A 17,771-nucleotide genomic window follows, 5' to 3' on the forward strand; every position below is an offset into this window, starting at 1 on the left:
TACCCTCTCACCCCCTCAAAAAACACACCAAAACACACATCTCCATCATGTCTTACGGTGGTGGAAACTCCCGCGGAGGCGACTCCTATCGGTAAGTTGTTTTGCTTTTAGCGGACTCTGCAAAAATCGCATTCACAGCCCTTTGTGCCTTGCTTTCGTGTATCCCTGTGAGATGGGGACTCGTAGGATAAGCCTCATCTATTCTCGAGACCTCTGCGATCTTTTTCAGTCGCTGTTGGGCTCAGAATTCACGAGTCTCAGCCTTGCCACGCCCACATCCACGTCCCCTTGTCTATGCAGATTTTTTTTCATCACTTACCATCAATCTGAGTCCCATACTAACATCTTCTGCCTATACAGCTCCCGCGGTGGTGACAACGGCTACTCTAACGGCGGTGGCTACTCCAACGGTGGCGGTTACGGCGGCGGCGGTGGTTACGGTGGTGGCCGCGGCGGTGGTTACGGAGGTGGTGGTTATGGCGGCGGCGGTGGTGGCGGTGACCGCATGTCCAACTTGGGCGCTGGTCTCAAGACTCAGGACTGGGGTGAGTTTTTCCGCGTTGAACCGAGATTGGTGTCCAATACTAACAATGATTTTCTAGACCTGAACACTCTGCCCAAGTTCGAGAAGTCCTTCTACAAGGAGCACGCCGATGTCTCTGCCCGCTCCGATGCCGATGTTGAGGCTTTCCGTAAGAAGCACGAGATGACCGTCCAGGGCCGTGGCATTCCTCGCCCCGTCGAGACCTTCGATGAGGCTGGCTTCCCTGCCTACGTTCTCTCCGAGGTCAAGGCCCAGGGCTTCGAGCGCCCCACTGCTATTCAGTCTCAGGGTTGGCCTATGGCTCTCTCCGGTCGTGATGTCGTCGGTATTGCTGAGACCGGTTCCGGAAAGACTCTGTCTTACTGTCTCCCCGCTATTGTTCACATCAACGCCCAGCCTCTCTTGGCCCCCGGTGACGGTCCCATCGTCCTCATTCTGGCTCCTACTCGTGAGCTGGCTGTCCAGATTCAGGCTGAGATCAGCAAGTTCGGCAAGTCCTCCCGTATTCGCAACACCTGTGTCTACGGTGGTGTCCCCAAGGGTCCCCAAATTCGTGACCTGTCCCGCGGTGTTGAGGTCTGCATTGCCACCCCCGGTCGTCTGATCGACATGCTGGAGGCTGGCCGCACCAACCTCCGTCGTGTTACCTACCTGGTTCTCGACGAGGCTGACCGTATGCTCGACATGGGTTTCGAGCCCCAAATCCGCAAGATCATTGGCCAGATTCGTCCTGACCGTCAGACCTGCATGTGGTCTGCCACTTGGCCCAAGGAGGTCCGTCAGTTGGCTAAGGACTTCTTGAACGACTACATCCAGGTCAACGTTGGCTCCATGGACCTTTCCGCTAACCACCGCATTACTCAAATCGTCGAGGTTGTCTCGGACTTCGAGAAGCGTGACCGCATGATCAAGCACATGGAGAAGATCATGGAGGACCGCTCCAACAAGATTATCATCTTCACTGGTACCAAGCGTATCGCTGACGAGATTACTCGCTTCCTCCGCCAGGACGGATGGCCCGCGCTCTGTATGTCTTCTCTTTTTTTTCGATCTTCAAGACTATTTGATTTGTACTAACATACTCTATTACAGCCATTCACGGTGACAAGCAGCAGCAAGAGCGTGACTGGGTCCTGAACGAATTCAAGCAGGGCAAGAGCCCCATCATGGTGGCCACCGATGTGGCTTCCCGTGGTATCGGTATGAACAAATTGCAACCCCCTTCCCCCTCCCCTCCCTCCCCTATTGTGATCCCCCCTGATGGGGCCCTTGAAACCACTTACCCGTGTTGATGTTGAAGAACACAATGGCACGGTGCTCAACTCTCTCCCGAAGCATGTTGGTATAAACACGACTTCGTCCAGGCGGAACGTCGGGTCATCTCAAATGGTTTCTCTTGACCAGAGAGGACCTTGGACTCACAGTGCAGTGTCTCAGAAAGCAGGTCTGACAGGATCTCTCCGACTCCTTTGTTGTTGAAACTCGTAAGCGAGTTGGAGTCCATTTCTCTCAGCGTTGTTCTTGATCTGTTTCAAAAAAAAAGCTGCATTTCCAAGGTTTCTCTTAGGACCACGATTTTACCGCCACCTCATGGACTTGCTTCCCCGGTGACTTTCTTCCAAAAAAGCTCCGATCAGAGAGCAGTGATGATGCATCCACGTCCTGCACGACTGTGAAAAAAAGGGGCCTTCCTCTGGCCACAATTGCTTTACCCCAACTAATGGCTCGTTTTGCTAACCCAACTGTATTTGAAAAGATGTGCGCGACATTACCCATGTCCTGAACTATGACTACCCCAACAACTCTGAGGACTATGTCCACCGTATTGGTCGTACTGGCCGTGCTGGTGCCAAGGGTACCGCCATTACCTTCTTCACCACTGAAAGTGAGTTTCTTGTATCGAACCCCGTTACTTTCCAAGATATCTAACCGTTTCCTCTCTACTACAGACTCTAAGCAGGCTCGTGACTTGGTCACCATTCTCACCGAGGCCAAGCAACAGATTGACCCCCGTCTCGCCGAGATGGTCCGCTACAGCGGTGGTGGCGGCGGTGGCGGCCGCTGGGGTGGTCGTGGCCGTGGTGGTTGGGGTGGCCGTGGCCGTGGTGGCGGCGGCTTCACTGCCTCCAACGCTGCTCCCCTCGGTGGTGCCCGTCGTTGGTAAACAAAAAAAAAAGAGATGCCCCCTCGATTCCCGTGCCACTCCCGTGCGGTCCATCGGAACTGGCGCTCTCCTGCGTCCCTGGTAGACTTCCTTTATGTTCTTGCTTCACCTCGTTTTCCCTGCGTAATTCGGACCGGACGGCGTTACTCTTTTATGTCATAGACAGCTTTACATGATTCCTATCAGTCTCGATTTTCTGCTCTGCCGACGAGCTCCTCCTGGATCTTCGTTTACAGTTCTCAGCAGAGTTCTACAGCTTGGATCTTCCAAGCCCAATTCATACATCTTGATTACAAAAGTGTCTTCTTCTCTTTTCTTGTCTCCCGATTATTCTATTGGCGAGTTCGCCGATGTGTTAGTGCAGATTGTATGAGCATAATGGAATATTTCGTCATTGTTACTTTGCCTCCCAATACCCCAACATTGGCTCTGTAGAAAGGAGCCTGTATTGTCCTTGTAGACCTGTAGTCATTGCCTGGCCTTCACTCTATCTCCCTACTCCTTCAACCAGTCCTCCAGCTCCGCGGCCAAGATGCTATGTACATGGCTCGTCATATGGCCCGAGTTAAACCAGAAGTACGTGTCCAGCGGCGTAGGGCATCCATAAGCCTTGTAATTAGTATCAATATCCGGCTGGTCATATCCAGCGCAGAAGTTGGTCGTATTCACGATCCCATACTTGGCCGGGTCATCCAACATCGCACTCAACCGCGAATGCGCATCGAACACTCGCACCTCAACATCCCCCTTCTCCTTCCCAAACTGCTCTGCCTTGGACGCAAGTGCATCGTTGTACCAGGCCACCTGCGTCGCATTGGGATGTGGCGTGGTCGTCGCCTGATTTCCGGGCGTGCGGTCTAGTGGTGGCAGGTTCATGAATAGGTAGGATCTGTAGCCTAGATCGTAGAGTTTGTCTACGGAGGAGAATAGTGTGCTGGTAAGGTTGTTGTAGAAGGTTGGGAAGTTTACGGCGTATTTGGAGCTATCGCCGACGTCGTTGATGCCGATCCAGACTGCGATTAGGGATTTGGAGGGTTTTAGGAAGGTTTGGAGGACTGGGGCGCCGTAGGATTTGAACTGGCTGATTTGGTTGACCAGGGAGACTGTGTAGTTGTGGTGCAGAGGGGTGCTAGAGGAGAAGTGTTAGTATGTCTTTCAATAAGTTCAATGTTTTGAAGACGTGGTAGGGTATGGTAGGATCTGGTAGGATCTGGGTGGTATGCGTACTATTCTGTCGAAATGTCTGCTCCTGCAAACGCAAAGTCCCAGAGCTGCTTTGAGCAAGTCTTTGGCGATGTCAGGCCTGGCTTGAGACCGCACTTTGTGAGGTATTCAACCCAGTTGGGGCCTCCCTCTGCCGTTGCAGTCTGGATACTTGGTCAGATATTGACATGCTTTGAGGATGATATACGGTAATCGGTATAGATGGTAGGTACTGACTTGGTTTTGCACGATCTTGTTTGACAGTAGGGTTTCTGCATCGTATGAAAAGTTAAGTTGATCGGCGATGAAACTGTAGTTCTGGTGTCCATGGGTCCCTTGGACGTAGGTATAAGAGTCTCCGAACGCAATTCTGTAATGGATGTTATGGGCATACTCTTGGGCGCTGGATACAAGGTAGTGATCAAGGACAGGTAGCTACTCACAGTGCCTTTTTTGACGACCAGTCAAATTTATCCCTTGATCTCGGTGTTGGAGATGCCACATTGAACGCAGCGAAAGGGAGGAGGGTTAAGATAAGTTCTGAAGACCAAAGCATGTTGCCAATTGAATAAGAGCCAATATTGAATTTGAGAAGATATTTTCTGATTGCGAACGCCAAGGGATATTCTCAATCGTTCGCTTTTATACACACAGCTTCACCTGCCCTTGCTTCGATGCTTCAATGCATACTTGTGCATCCATCTCCGGATGAATGGATCTTCGATGTTCTAACCCCGCAATTGTTTGCAAGTCCGGGGTAATTGTATACGAAGACGGAAGAATTTTTTCCGTGGCCCATAGTACATCAAAGCTTAAGGATAAATGTCCATTTGAGAGTCTTGAAGAGGCGGTGGAGGAATGCCTAGTAATGTAGTGTAGGTCGTTCTCATCCATCGGGTGATGATAGTCCGGCAGACGTTGTAGTGGAAACGGCTTGAAGAATGACGTGTGAGCGTATTAGAATAGAAATTTAGCCTAATACGCTTGCTTTTGCAATGCAAGCAGTAAGTCTTATTTTTTGGAGAAAGAAAATGTCTTGGCTTATGAGGTAGAGCAGTCAGATAATCTGATCACTCATTTTTCGGCCTTACCTTCATTCATTGGACGTCACGATATATTTTTTTCCCGGGGTATCACCACGGCTAGCTCCAATGGTTTTCTAACCTCACTTGGCTTATTGGGTAGAATAGTCAGGTAATCTGATCACTCATATTTCGGCACTACCTTACTTCATTGGATGTCACGATATATATTTCTCCTGGGTATCAGCTCCGATGGTAATTTTCTAACCTCACTTGGCTTAAGCGTCAAGATCGCTCGATCTGTCAACATTATTCCGTACTAGGGTTTCAGGTGGCCCGTAAAATAGTCTAGTACTTCATATGAGATCATCAAGATCTTAGTTCGTGGGCTACCTATCCGTCGACGTTTATGCTTAATCGGCCCACTGTGAGGCTGAGCTTGCTAGGGGTGGATTCGAACTTCTTAGTAGGTTTCACAGCATCGTGCCCTATGCAAAAAACGAGAGCACGCCAAGAGGGATACTGTGGGGGACATGGCTATTGCTTTTTCTGAGGAAGATCCTCGTTGCTGACATGGGTTCGCTTTTTTGCTAGCGTCACGAGTCATGAACATATGGGGTTTACATGGAAGATGACTTGACGCCTAACAATCTATTGAGATCATAAATCAGTACGTTCATGTCATTGACAACTCATCCATCATTTCTCAAGAACCAGGTCACATCCGTAAGGGGATCCAATAAAGGTAGGTAAAACTACCGACCACAAACAAGTCGACGACTTGACAGCATCGAGACTAGATGAGTCGAACCGAGCCTTCTGCATTCCAACGGCGATCTCCCCAAAGATTGTGCCGAGTGTCCACGCGCCAACGCACAGAATATGCAGAGTACTTGGTCCAGCAGCAGGGGAGAAAACAAATATCTGTGCCTACTGCCGAGCGGATGGCACCCCCGTATGCATTGGCTCCAAAGCTTTTTCTTTCTCCTGCAACCACTCCGCCCCAAAAGTTCCCGACTCAGCAACGTGCAGCATGTCCGCCACAAGCTAAGACATCCAGTCCGCACATCTGCATACAGGACGCGCCGTTGATGTATTCGTATTACACTGTATAAATAGGATCTCGTTCTCGACGCGCCACGCATCGAACCGAAGGGCAGGGGGCGGATATAAGATGATCCAAAATACAACCAAACAGAACTGCAATTTGGCCACCATGCTCTAAGCCTCTCCCAATTTCCCCCTCCCAGTTTTCAGATCCTTGTCACCCGGCTTTTCGGAAAGTCAGCGTGCACATTAGGGTGAAGGCCTGCATGAATCAAACGGCCAGTCCGTCAGGATGGCCGGCGGACCCCGCGCCAGGATTGCCACTAGTGGTAGCGCTAGTAGCGTAACGAGATTCCCCCTGTCATGTACAATACCGTAGTAGTAGACTTTGTGACGGCGTATCTTCTACTGAGATTTACTTTTTTGACTTTGGAAGTGTTGTCATTTAAACTCCTTCCTAACTAACAGCCGAGTACTGCACGAGATGCGCTATCTAGCTGTACAGAGCAGCCGTAGAATATGCATGGAAAAAATAACTTCCTGCTAGGCTAGTTCGGGTAATATCATTCAGGCTTGTGCTTATCGCGAGAAAGGTATGGTATCCTGTACATTGCATTATTATTATGATCGGGCTGGCCGACACCGTACCGAGTACTGGATCGGCTAAGTTATTTGGAACTCGCCTTCAATCCAATTGCGTCTACAATGGTCCAGCCGTGCACGGGTGGACACTGGACATGGCGAGCTGGGATCTCACATGGTCGCGACGGAACTCCACCAACGGCGTGCTCTGAAGGGAAGAGGAGATTTGGACCTGGCAAGGCTGATATTGGATAAGACCAACAATTTGGGGGGCTTGGCAGCAGTTGGAGATTACCAATTAGTTGGTGATCATCCACTGGTTTCTTGGACTTTTGTACTCCGTATATTTTGATTCATCCATTATTATTAGATCATCTTCATCATCGACATAGCACTCCTTTCTCTACTGTAGGATTCAATTTTGCCGGACTTATGTGACCCCCTGTCTCTCGGGATTCGGATCCTTGACTGAAAGGACTTAGCCCAGTGGCTGCAATTATTGCACGTTTTGCTTTTCTTTTTGTCCCTTGTCCCTCTTTCCCTGTTTTGTTTCTTGCTGGACGTCGCTAATTGGATATACTTCAATATTGATGACGGAGTACGCGGTACTTTCCTCCATACTTTTTACCCTTCCATCTGCATACAGTAGTATTCCAATGCAAATCCCCAAAACCTAACCTAACCCGCCTCCACTCTGGGAGTCACTTGCCCATTTCCTGCCCATCCTCTAACCGAGGGGAAAGGGGGGCCACTCTCCGCATCCGCGCAATTTTTATGTCGCATGTACCGTACAGTGTATGTGGAAAATAAACCCGGAAGGGAATCGAGGCTCCGGGGGAAACGACGAGCTCCGTGATCATCAACTGGGATAGTCGCGCATGAGTCGTCACGATTGCTCCGAGGCGGCCTAACACGATCTGCCGAAGGATTAGGCGGGTAAGACTTACCGTGTCTGGCGTAGCATTCCCATCAATAACTTTCGGGTCCGCACTGGCCATGGCCCCCAAAGTTTTTTTCTCAAGCTCAAAAGTTCCAGTGTGAATGTGGACAGGCCGAAAGTGGGGACGGAGATTGGATAAAGTGGATCACGGAGAAAGAGGTCAGTTTAGTGGACTTACCCTGGGAGCACGGGGCATGTCTCTGTCCGATTTGGCCTGATGGGTTAATTACTTAGTTAGATTACTAACTGTCTTGGGTGTAGTCGTCGAGTACGACACTTCGGCAAGAGGCTCAGGTCTTGTTGTACCCGAGGGATCAACCCCAGTTCCCACTAAAAAAGTACTGACAGCTTAGGCGGTTGTTTTTTCCTCTTTCCCTGGGGGATCATCGCAAGGAAGGTCCAGAGGGTATCAAATAACTAACTAGGACTTGTACCCTACCAACGGGTTAGTTGGTACTTATGTTCTTTGTATTAAGTATATACTCCATCGTTAAGTAATTGTTCGAAGTACCGATATCTACGTGCATCGTGCAGTCTAGATAATAACAAATAACAAACTGTAGTAATCAGAACCTCGTTTATGTGCCCACTCGGCCGTTCCACTATAACGAGAACACCGTGATCGTCTCCATCCAAGCTTTCTCCGGAGTATATCCGTGCCTCGACCAGTCCATATCATGACCTTGACACGTGCTCGCCGGGCACACTGTATGTACACTGTAATCAATAATTGGAAAGTGGTGTGTTTTTTTCCCTCGTAAATGTAACAGCAATTCCTTGTGAATTTGCCTCTCCCCCTTATGTATGCATCTCTACTAATAAGCCACAGCCGCGGAAAGCGCCTCACAACGACCATCTCTAAGTACAGGGAAGGTGCCTGAGCGAACGCGATTACGGCCAAAACAACCTGTTCTTGGCCCTCCCTCCGATTTGACTTCGATATTACAGTGACAAGTTAGTTATGGATTCCGTCCATGCCAAGCATCGCCCTTCCAACGCCGCCACTGCGCTGATTCGATCGACAACCAGCGTGTAAGCCGGTGGACATGGCGTGGACATGGAAAACTGGGGACCAAGCTGGAAGCCCACTTCGGAGGGATCGTCCGAGGTTACAGGACTGAGGGAGGCCCAGTTGAACCAAGTTGTGAGAGAGAGCCTAGCATAACCTCCGTATCCCGCGTACTGGAGACCTGCGGCTGCGGCGTCCAATGGCGGACGTGTTATATGAATTTGATATCGATCATCCCGGGTCTTAGGAGTCCGGATATCCCGTAGTCCAGTCGCATTGCAGTATGGATTGTACGAGAAAACGGGCGCGTCCTCTCCGGTTTCTCTCTGGCCCAGTCTGGATCTCCGTCTCTTGTCTCGTTCTTGCGTGCTTAGCCAGTGGCCAACGGAGCTCTCCGCGGAGGTCCCACCCAGCGCGGACGCGATAGCGGAGCCTGTCTAGATTGCCGACCGAGCAGCGCTCCCGCTAGGTCGGCCGTAGCTTGTCTCTCTGTCTATCTAGACCTGCGGTGTTTTCTTGGGACAAATTGAAGCTCGATATGATCTCCCCCCAAACACTCTCAATTGTATATAAATTCCCCACGAAAAAGTGGTGAAATAAAAAGCAAAAGTTTGAATCGGGCATGTGGAGAAACATCGGTAAGCGCCCTCCGTGTCAAACCGGGTCCCCCTATTATTTACTTTTGGCTGGAAGAGAGAGTTTTTTTTCCCTTCACCGGCAGTGGATGAACATGTTCCGCCTGCGCGGGGGTGATATCCAGGCCGTTTTGATGGGCCAATCACCGTCCACGGAGATGAAAGAGATGAAGAGCTCTATCCCGAGGTAGGAGCCTTGCAGCAGTTCTGCATATGGAGGTTTTGATGGGTTTCAATTTCCGTTATTTTCCTATCTGGAATAACGGACAAGGGTTCCACTTTGGACCATTTCTACAATACAAGGCTGGGAGGAGGAGTGAAGCATAGGTCGACGGAGCATATGGATCTGGATATTCCTCCTAGTCTCCGTATACTTGGCATATAGGAGTACATTATATTTATGCGTATAGATAGTTAAGACGATGTCCTCTATATCCGCCAAGGCAGCGGCTTGAGTACAGTAGTAACCAGCCCCCTTCTCAGTGAAAGCTCCGGAGAGCCGCCGATAACTCCGTTGAGGGGGAGAGAAGGATAAATCTGGAGTAACTTCAAAGTACATAATGGAATGGTGATGAAAACGTGATTATCAGCGGTGACCAATTGGCGCCAGTCTTGAACGGTCGGTTCCACGGGCCCGACCAAAGCACGACAACGACCCCCCCTTTTACCCTTTGGGGGTCAGCAACTCGGCAAGGTTTAGGCGTCTTTCTTGAATGTAATGCTATAATTAAACATTAAATCAGAATCCACCCAGTCGTATCGTATATCGTATGATGAACGAAGGTATGGCTGGGAATTAACCCACGGTACCACCTCTATCAATCAAGGACACACTCTACGGACTAGAATTGGAAACATCCGACCAGGGAAAGAGGGAAAAAAGTGATTGATTGCAGTGGGGAAAGGTCCCCCCCCCCCCCCCCTCCCAGACTCTCTGTCCATTCATCGTGCATCTTTTCAATGCAAGAAATAGGGGGCGAGGGCGTAGTCGCGGAATTCTCCGTTCGTCAAGAGGGGAAACGTATTCGTTCAGGGTTGTTCTTCCCATTTCGTCCCTGAGAAATAAAAAAAAGTGCTAAATTACTGCATGATCGTTAATAAGAATCATATCATGAAAGACCTTGAGGTGTCTCGTGGGCCAGCTAGCCTCCGATCACGGACGGTGGGGACTTGTGTTGTTGTTTCTGCTCCACCGACGCGTTCCTGAGGTATCGTCCGTGACACAGGGTTACGCGAGAGCCGACCGAGTCATTTATCTTGCTCTCCCCCGTTATTTCGACTGCGGCTTACGGAGGACGAGGTGGACTGGTGGACGGTTAGACTAGTAGACTACCGCTAGACTGTTAGACTAGGTCTATCAGATGTGATCCTGATTGGGGACAATAATCAAGGAGTATACCTAGTCTGTATAGATGCATAACGTAGATATCTCAAGATACTGGGGACAATGAAAATCATCCAGATAATGTCACACAGAGAGACATTGAAACTCAACGTGAAGCACCTTCCCCTTCTATCCGTCTTGTCTGGATTGCGAATTCACTGGCTATCGCGGCATCTCGGAATCGAGGGAGGTACCGGTACCTCAATAATGGTGGATAAGCTCCATCTGTGAGCTGTACTGGTACTCCGGCGCCCCCCCCCCCCCCCCCCCCCCCATCTCCGACCACCGCTTTTTTCCTCCTATGAGGTGCGTTTTTTACGAAGTATACTATCGCCAGCACAATTCCTTGTTTCCCAGAATACTCCATAGATATTTACAGTATGCTGATAATTATCAATTAGAAAACATTTCTCTTAATAGTGATTCTTGAATATGAAATGTAACCATGTCAACTTGCAAAATAGTGACTGCCCAAGCGATATCTCCCAGACCGTGTACTCCGAGATATCGCATAATCGCTCATCTAGCCAGAATCCCATACCTAGAAAGAGAAGGTACCGGCTGCAGCCGCCCCGGCTTTCAAAGTTTCTCGAGCAGACTTTGCGACTAAACCAAAAGGAGTGAGCAAATCAACCAAAAACCCCACCGGAGCCTCTCCACTCGTCCACTGGCCTGCCCGCCATTGCGTCCACGCTAGCCCGTAGTCTTCTCCCTTTTAGCCCTGGTCTTCCCGAGTTTCCATCGCTTCTGCTTTCCCCCGGCTTGCACTAGTCCTATTTCCGGTGTAGCTCGGGGCTACTCCGTGCCTGCTACTGGATCCCACTGGATCCCACTGGATCATCGTTGGATCAATGCTGGACCTGGTTGTTCCTACTAATCCTCTTTGGGTCTCGCTTCCATCGCGCCCCTCCAGGTTCCTCGGGCACGCCATTGCCTTGCACCAATCTTGGCCATGGCCCTTTTCCCCTCTCTCCAAGGTGCCCACGGGCACTATGCTGTTTTTTTTTTCCCTTTTTTTTTTTCTTTTCTTTTTTTCTTGTCCACCCCTGGGACCATCCGTTACCCATCGTTGCCCTCTTGACAGCGATCTTGGTTGGTACCCACGGAGCGTAGACGCTAGGTTCACCACTCGTCCGCCAGAGACGCGCCCGAGTTGCGGGTAGACTAGTCGGATGGGAGGAGCTAACCCGAGTTCAACTTATCAAAACAGTGGACTGGATAAGTTAACTATACGGAGTATAAACGACTAGTGAGATGTCTTGGACGGAGACTAAGGTGGCCTGTAACTATGCTTAATCTCATCCACAGACCTGCCACATCTCTAGTTCTACGTTAAATATACTTTGCACACTGCGGCTTTCTATACAAAAAGTATATGTTGTAGTAATTGAAATGGAACTCCTCCGAGGAGAAAATCCCATTAAAGACAAATATATCATGTATGCCACATTTTCTGGATCAAATCAGATCGCCACTCTTTCTTTCCCCCCCCCCCCCCCTTTTCCGTACACAAATTCCCCCTCCTCCTCTGTGGGTTCCGCTTTGTCAGAGATGAGAGAGAGAAAATTACATCGCATCAGCCGGACGAGGGAAAATGGGAACCCTTCAGCCGGTCCCTGTGAGGGGAAAGGGGGCCAATCCCAAGAATTGCAGCGTGGTCGTCCAGTTCTCGGAGTATTGTGTAGAAAAGGGAATGGTCCGACGGTTCAGAAAGCAAAACAAAAAAATAAAATAGAATAATAATACATAATATTATTATCATACATTATATTACGGATAAAATCGAAAATAAAAAAATACAAAATAAATCTGATGGGATATGGATAGGTAAGAGGGGGGATATGATAATGAGAATTCGTTATGGTATAGTAATTTATGAATATGATTGCGATCGTTTATTACTATTATCATGTGTGCATTTCGTGATTTCAACCAAGCATGAATATTTTATTTTATGATGATTGGCTTTTGGCATTTAATGGTCGTTCGTTGACGAGCGGCTGGGTCGCATTTTGCCTGCGACCGGGAAGGACTCCGTAACCCTTAAGACTCCGACGAGGAGGAGTCAGAGGGAATTGGAGGAGGACTATGCCCAATTGAGAAGAGGATATCAAAGTAACCATAGAGGTAGTAGTAGTGCTATCTTTGTCCATGTGTTCGTATCGTGGTATATGCATAGATTTGATTTCATGCATTCTGCATTTGATGGAATTCATAACTCGAGCTTATCATAATATCCCAATTGAATTCTTTCTATTTTGTATACTCCGTATAACATATTAAATGCTACTTTTCGTAATCATCCCGTAAGAAAGAGACAGAACAGGAAGAGACCAAAATTACCAGCTCCACTGGCCAGTTCCCCACCGTATCCCTCGGATCCCACGAGGGACGTCCTGCCGAATCGTCGACTCTCGGCCTTTTTGAGTGCCTGCCTTAACCCTTTTAACTAGCTTGCTGCTAACCCGCTCTGAAACTATCTTTTGGTTTTCTTTATTTCCCGGACCTTATTTTCCTGGTACGACTAGGAAGAAAAGAGACGTTGTTCGAGCTATCCTCCGTCCTTAAACCTCCAATCCTCGATCTTCTCTCTATCACTTTCTTTTCTCTTTCACTCTTGAGATCGGTCTCGTTCTTACTTTTGGTTTTTCCGTGCCGCCTGCTTGTTTCTTTTTCGCTCCTCCCCCCCCCCTGCAAGCCATCGAACCGTCGAACTAAACCCTCTTCTCTCGCTCTACACGCGCTTGGAGATAACGCGTCGATCGTCTCTACTCTTCCTGATCTCCACAAAGACTAGGATCTGCAGACTCTTGGGTTCTTTTTTTTTCCTATCAGTGTAAGTCAAGATCTCAAAAGTATCTCGTGGAGTAGGGCAAGCCACGATTTCCAACGTGGCGAGTCTAGTCTCTTTGGTCCCTTGCGTGCAACGTGCCCCGTCAATTTCCCCGTGCTGTCTCGACTTCTCTTTACTTTCCCCCCTCCCCCAATTCCCGCGCTGACGCTGTGGCCAACGCGTCTGCAGGTGAAAAATAAAATACACGGGAATTTTGAAAATTAAATTCAATTCCTTTTCCTTTCCTCCCCCCTGGAAATCTTTCCCCTCCCCTCCCCAATCCGGATCGGAAGGCAAAAAAAAAAAAACTCTCCTGCGCGCGCCGCATCCCCGACTTTTATATGGACCGACCCACCTCCGAGTACGCACAGTCAGGTTCGCACCACCCACCATCATCACAACCATCTTCCCACGACAGCCATTCTGATCATCCTGAACATCTTGCAGACCAGAATTCTGCTGCTGCTGCTGCTGCCGCCGCCGCCGCTACTCACTACACTCACACCCCGCAACCCGAAGTACGCCCCAACCCGCAGTACACGCCGCAGCCCGAGGCCCGACCCGCCATTTCTTCCAGCAACACTCCCCAACCCGAGTACGGCCTGAACCCACCGCCTGCTCGTTCGCCTGCATACCACCAGGACTACCTGCCGCGCCCACCTCAATCCTACGCTCCTAACTCCCAACCCGGTGGTGCGCCCAGCATGGCTCAAGCAACAAGTCCGTTCCTGCCCACCTCTTCCTTGTCTTCTGATTCTCCTATGCATCCTCCCACGTCGGATCCTGCCGCAATTCCACGCAGCCCTGACCTCGATCCCGCTCTTGCTTCTTTACCTCCCTCCTCCTCCTCCAACTTCACCTCTGACCCGGCTGTCCCTTTAGATCCCTCGCTCCCGGCCAACAGCCCCACCTACCCTCCTCCTTATTCTCCTTACCAGCACCAGCCTCAGGGTCACGACATGGCTCAATACCAGGGTCACCCGCCTCCTCCTCACCAGATGTACGCGCGCCCGGACTGGCCGCATAGTTATGGACAACAACATCACGGTCTGCCGGGACCTTATGCCTCCCCGGCTGCTACTACGGTTGGTTCCGCCTCCCCTGCTGCGACCGCAGGCCCGCGCCCTGGCCAGGTATGTTTTCTTTTCTGATGATCTCCTGGGGGGAAATTTTCCGGGCCTTATCTGTATCTTTCATTGCCGTGGTCTTTGGGACGCGCTCTGGGTTTTACGCAACTCGCCTCCTGAAAGTCGTCGAAACTCGCCACTTTCTTTCTCCCCAGGGATCGTCGAAAAAAAAAAACAGCGCCTGTGCTTTTTTGGGCTGCAATTGAGATTCTGCTGGTTTGGTCGCTCCCTGCGGAATTGGTTGTCGCTAACGCGTTTTTTGTGCGCTTATACAGGTCTACTCCTTCGTCCCTATTCCCGGTGCTCAACAGCATAAGCGCCCCCGTCGTCGGTACGAGGAAATCGAGCGCATGTACAAGTGTGGATGGAACGGTTGCGAGAAGGCGTACGGTACACTCAACCACTTGAATGCACACGTGACGATGCAGTCGCACGGTGCTAAACGCACCCCCGAAGGTGAGCACAATACTTTCTTTTCTCTGCTTCCCCGTGTTTTTGTTTTCGCGCCGTCGGCGAGTTGTCCGAGGGCCGCGCGATCTCGAAGTCTTGTCGCAAATGGCTAGATTGGGTTAGCGCCGGCAGCTACGCGCTAGTGAGTTACACTAGATTTCGCGGGGCCGCAGTAGCGTGGCCGACGGCGTGGAGGTTAAGCTTGTCTAAGCTTGACTACTTATCCCTTCCACACTAGCGGGACACTTTCTTCGCACCGTACCTCGTTGTCGACCCTGCCCATATCACCTCCCTATCCCACCTTACCTTGAACCCTTCTTGAAGTTTTTCTTCTATCTTTGTCGTCACCCACATACTGACTTTTGTCCTTTATAGAGTTCAAGGAGATCCGCAAGGAATGGAAGGCCCGCAAAAAGGAGGAAGAATCTCAGCGCAAGGCTGCTGAAGAACGTGAGCGAGCTGCTGCCCAGGCCGCCCAGGCCGGTCAAGTCGATGCCCCCGGATCCTCTGACCCCTCTCAAGGTGGCCAGCCTCCCGCTTACGCCAGCGGCGTTCGCCCTCAGTTGCCTCCCATCGGCTACCAGCCTGCCGATGGCCAGGTTCCCAACCAATATGGCGGCCCTGGTGGTGGTATGGTTTATCAGAGCAACGGACAGATGGGGTACCCTCCCAACTACCCTCACTCCCCTTACCAGAGCGGTCCCGTGTACCAGCAACGTGAGTAAACAAAACAAAAAGCAAAAAAGCAAGCCAGCGTCGCCACCTTGTGTTTTCTCTGCCAACGACCGATCCTTCTATCCTTTCTACTGGATTGGATCTTTGTCTTTCTCCCTTTCGGTCATCTCGCCATTGTCATCATCCATCTTCTCTCTCGCAAAGAATCGATCGGCTGATTACTCTTCGCTACGGCTACTTCAGAGACGCACTCGCCCAGCTACCCGCAATAATTCTTTTACATAATTCGCCCGTGTCTAGCCATGCTTCATGACTTCCCTCCACTCCAACGCTGGACCGAAAACCTGCATCCCATCCATCTCCTTGCTTGTTGTGTGGCTGCCTCGAATTTTTTTTTCCAGTTCAACTGTACTGCTGCTCTCTGCTCTGCTATGCTCCGCTCTGTGTCTTCCTTTTTTTTCTTAATCACGATATCCCATTGCCTGACTCATGTCATGTCGTCGCCGGATTGTTTTTTTTGTGTCTTTCCGGATATCAAACCCATTACGTGTGGTCCGATGTTTCTTTTTCTCTTAACTCATGATACCATCCTCTTGTGGCTTTAATTCCATACAGTTTCAAGAGTGGCTTTTTCGACATTTCCTGTCCTCCTCGCTGGTCTATCCTTGTTTCTTGTGAACAGGACTGAATTTCGAGTTTTTGAGTCCCCAAGTTCCGATTTTCCTCTCCCCCTTTCCTCTCTTGTATTAGAGTTATGCGTGACGGCTTTTGTTGAGGGGAACTATCTAGAGCAGAAATTCCACCTCTTTTCTGTCTGAAAGAAAGAGTGTGCTATTCTTTGGTTTTGTCTTTGTTTTGCGGACCTGGGAATTATTTTCCAGCCTAGCCATTGCTCTGCTGATCCCGCCCTATGTTTCCCTAGCTCCTGGGCCTGGACCTGACCTGGAATGGGTGAATGAATCGAAATCCCCCGTTCTTCGGGAGATTTGGATTATTTGGATCACGTCTTATTGTTTTTGCATGAATGCCTCTTTGTACGCTTCACGTTTATCCTTTTTTTCTTATGGGGGGTTTGTTGTTTTCTGTCGTCTTTTGCGTCTTTTGTCTATGTCTCTTTTTGCTGTGTGTGGAATCTTGCTTTTTGCGGATGGTGTTTTTTTTTATTTGCACATTTTTTTCTCTCTTTTTCCTTTTTACAACCTTTTCCTTGAGTTGATTCTATTTTACTTAACGTACATTATACCGTGCTGGGCTGTGGGCCTAGAATGTATTGTGCATTATGTCGATTTGTATCTTGTTCTTTTGGCTGTCGAGTCATCGAGTATGGAATGTGTAGTGTGCTGTACTTGATTTGGCGAGTTAGAAGAGGAGTGGACTATTTCGTTGTTGTGTCAGAGAAGGGGTGTGCCTATTATAAGGCTACCCACCACCTCACTGTAGCAAAGTACATGTTAGACAGATTTTAAGTAAAATCCACGCTAAACAAGAACCTAAATCCACACACAATAAACCCGCCACAACCCCCCACAGACGTCACCCGTCCAGTTCCCACAATCTAGAAAAAAAATATCGCCACTGTGGCCCTGGCTAGTTAGGTACAGTACTAGCTAGTGAAGTAGCGTGTACCAGAACCCCCGTCAGACGGCGGGCTTGTGTAATTTTGAGCTAGTAATTAAGGTTAATTAGGGGGTCCCCCGAACTCCCGCCAAGCTAGGGAATGTTCAAATCCCGGAGATTCGGAGAATATTTTAGTTTGGTACATGCTGTACTTACATAACTTGGTTAGCTTAGCCGTTAGCCCTTAGCGTCTTATAGCCATTTTTTTAGGGCCCGCGCTGGCGTGCTCCACTGCGTTTTGGGTTTCGGTTTGGATTGCCGTTCCTTGGCTGTGGTGTGGGTGTGTTAGTGGCTGGGCTGGGCTGGGCTGGGCTGGTTTTTTTTTTGCTTCTGTTGGGACTTGGGGGTGGTAGGAGGTGTGTGACGGGGTGGCTGAGGTTAGTGTGGTAGGGCGTAGGGTGGACTGGACGGTACGTCAAGTTAGTTACTTGAAGGTGCTGACAGCCTGGGTGTGCTGTCACTGCTGTGGTAAGGGTATGATTGCTTTTTTGGGGGGATTTTCTGTGCTTGGGATTTGCTTTTGATTTTGATTGGGGCTG

At 49.8% G+C, this 17,771-nt stretch overlaps 3 protein-coding genes across 3 annotated transcripts; 2 read left to right on the forward strand and 1 right to left on the reverse strand.

Annotated features, from left to right (window-relative positions):
* Window positions 1–47: 47 nt before the first annotated feature.
* Window positions 48–2,708, forward strand: N7496_008363 (DEAD-box ATP-dependent RNA helicase DBP2; the record flags this gene model as incomplete). The annotated part of the gene is made up of 6 exons (XM_056701282.1): window positions 48–91; window positions 361–545; window positions 603–1,571; window positions 1,637–1,744; window positions 2,301–2,429; window positions 2,494–2,708. 6 exons carry the CDS (start codon window positions 48–50, stop codon window positions 2,706–2,708), a joined length of 1,650 nt encoding a protein of 549 aa, XP_056553345.1.
* A 495-nt stretch (window positions 2,709–3,203) lies between these two features.
* On the reverse strand, window positions 3,204–4,467 carry N7496_008364 (SGNH/GDSL hydrolase family protein; the record flags this gene model as incomplete). The annotated part of the gene is made up of 4 exons (XM_056701283.1): window positions 3,204–3,837; window positions 3,936–4,075; window positions 4,149–4,281; window positions 4,355–4,467. 4 exons carry the CDS (start codon window positions 4,465–4,467, stop codon window positions 3,204–3,206), a joined length of 1,020 nt encoding a protein of 339 aa, XP_056553346.1.
* A 9,237-nt stretch (window positions 4,468–13,704) lies between these two features.
* Window positions 13,705–15,665, forward strand: N7496_008365 (putative C2H2 transcription factor (Con7); the record flags this gene model as incomplete). Its single annotated transcript, XM_056701284.1, has 3 exons — window positions 13,705–14,496; window positions 14,766–14,946; window positions 15,316–15,665. The coding sequence occupies 3 exons, from the start codon at window positions 13,705–13,707 to the stop codon at window positions 15,663–15,665; spliced, it is 1,323 nt and encodes a 440-aa protein (XP_056553347.1).
* Window positions 15,666–17,771: the final 2,106 nt, after the last annotated feature.

Source organism: Penicillium cataractarum (assembly GCF_028827025.1).
Source record: "Penicillium cataractarum strain IBT 29864 chromosome Unknown utg000007l, whole genome shotgun sequence".
NCBI lineage: Eukaryota > Fungi > Ascomycota > Eurotiomycetes > Eurotiales > Aspergillaceae > Penicillium > Penicillium cataractarum.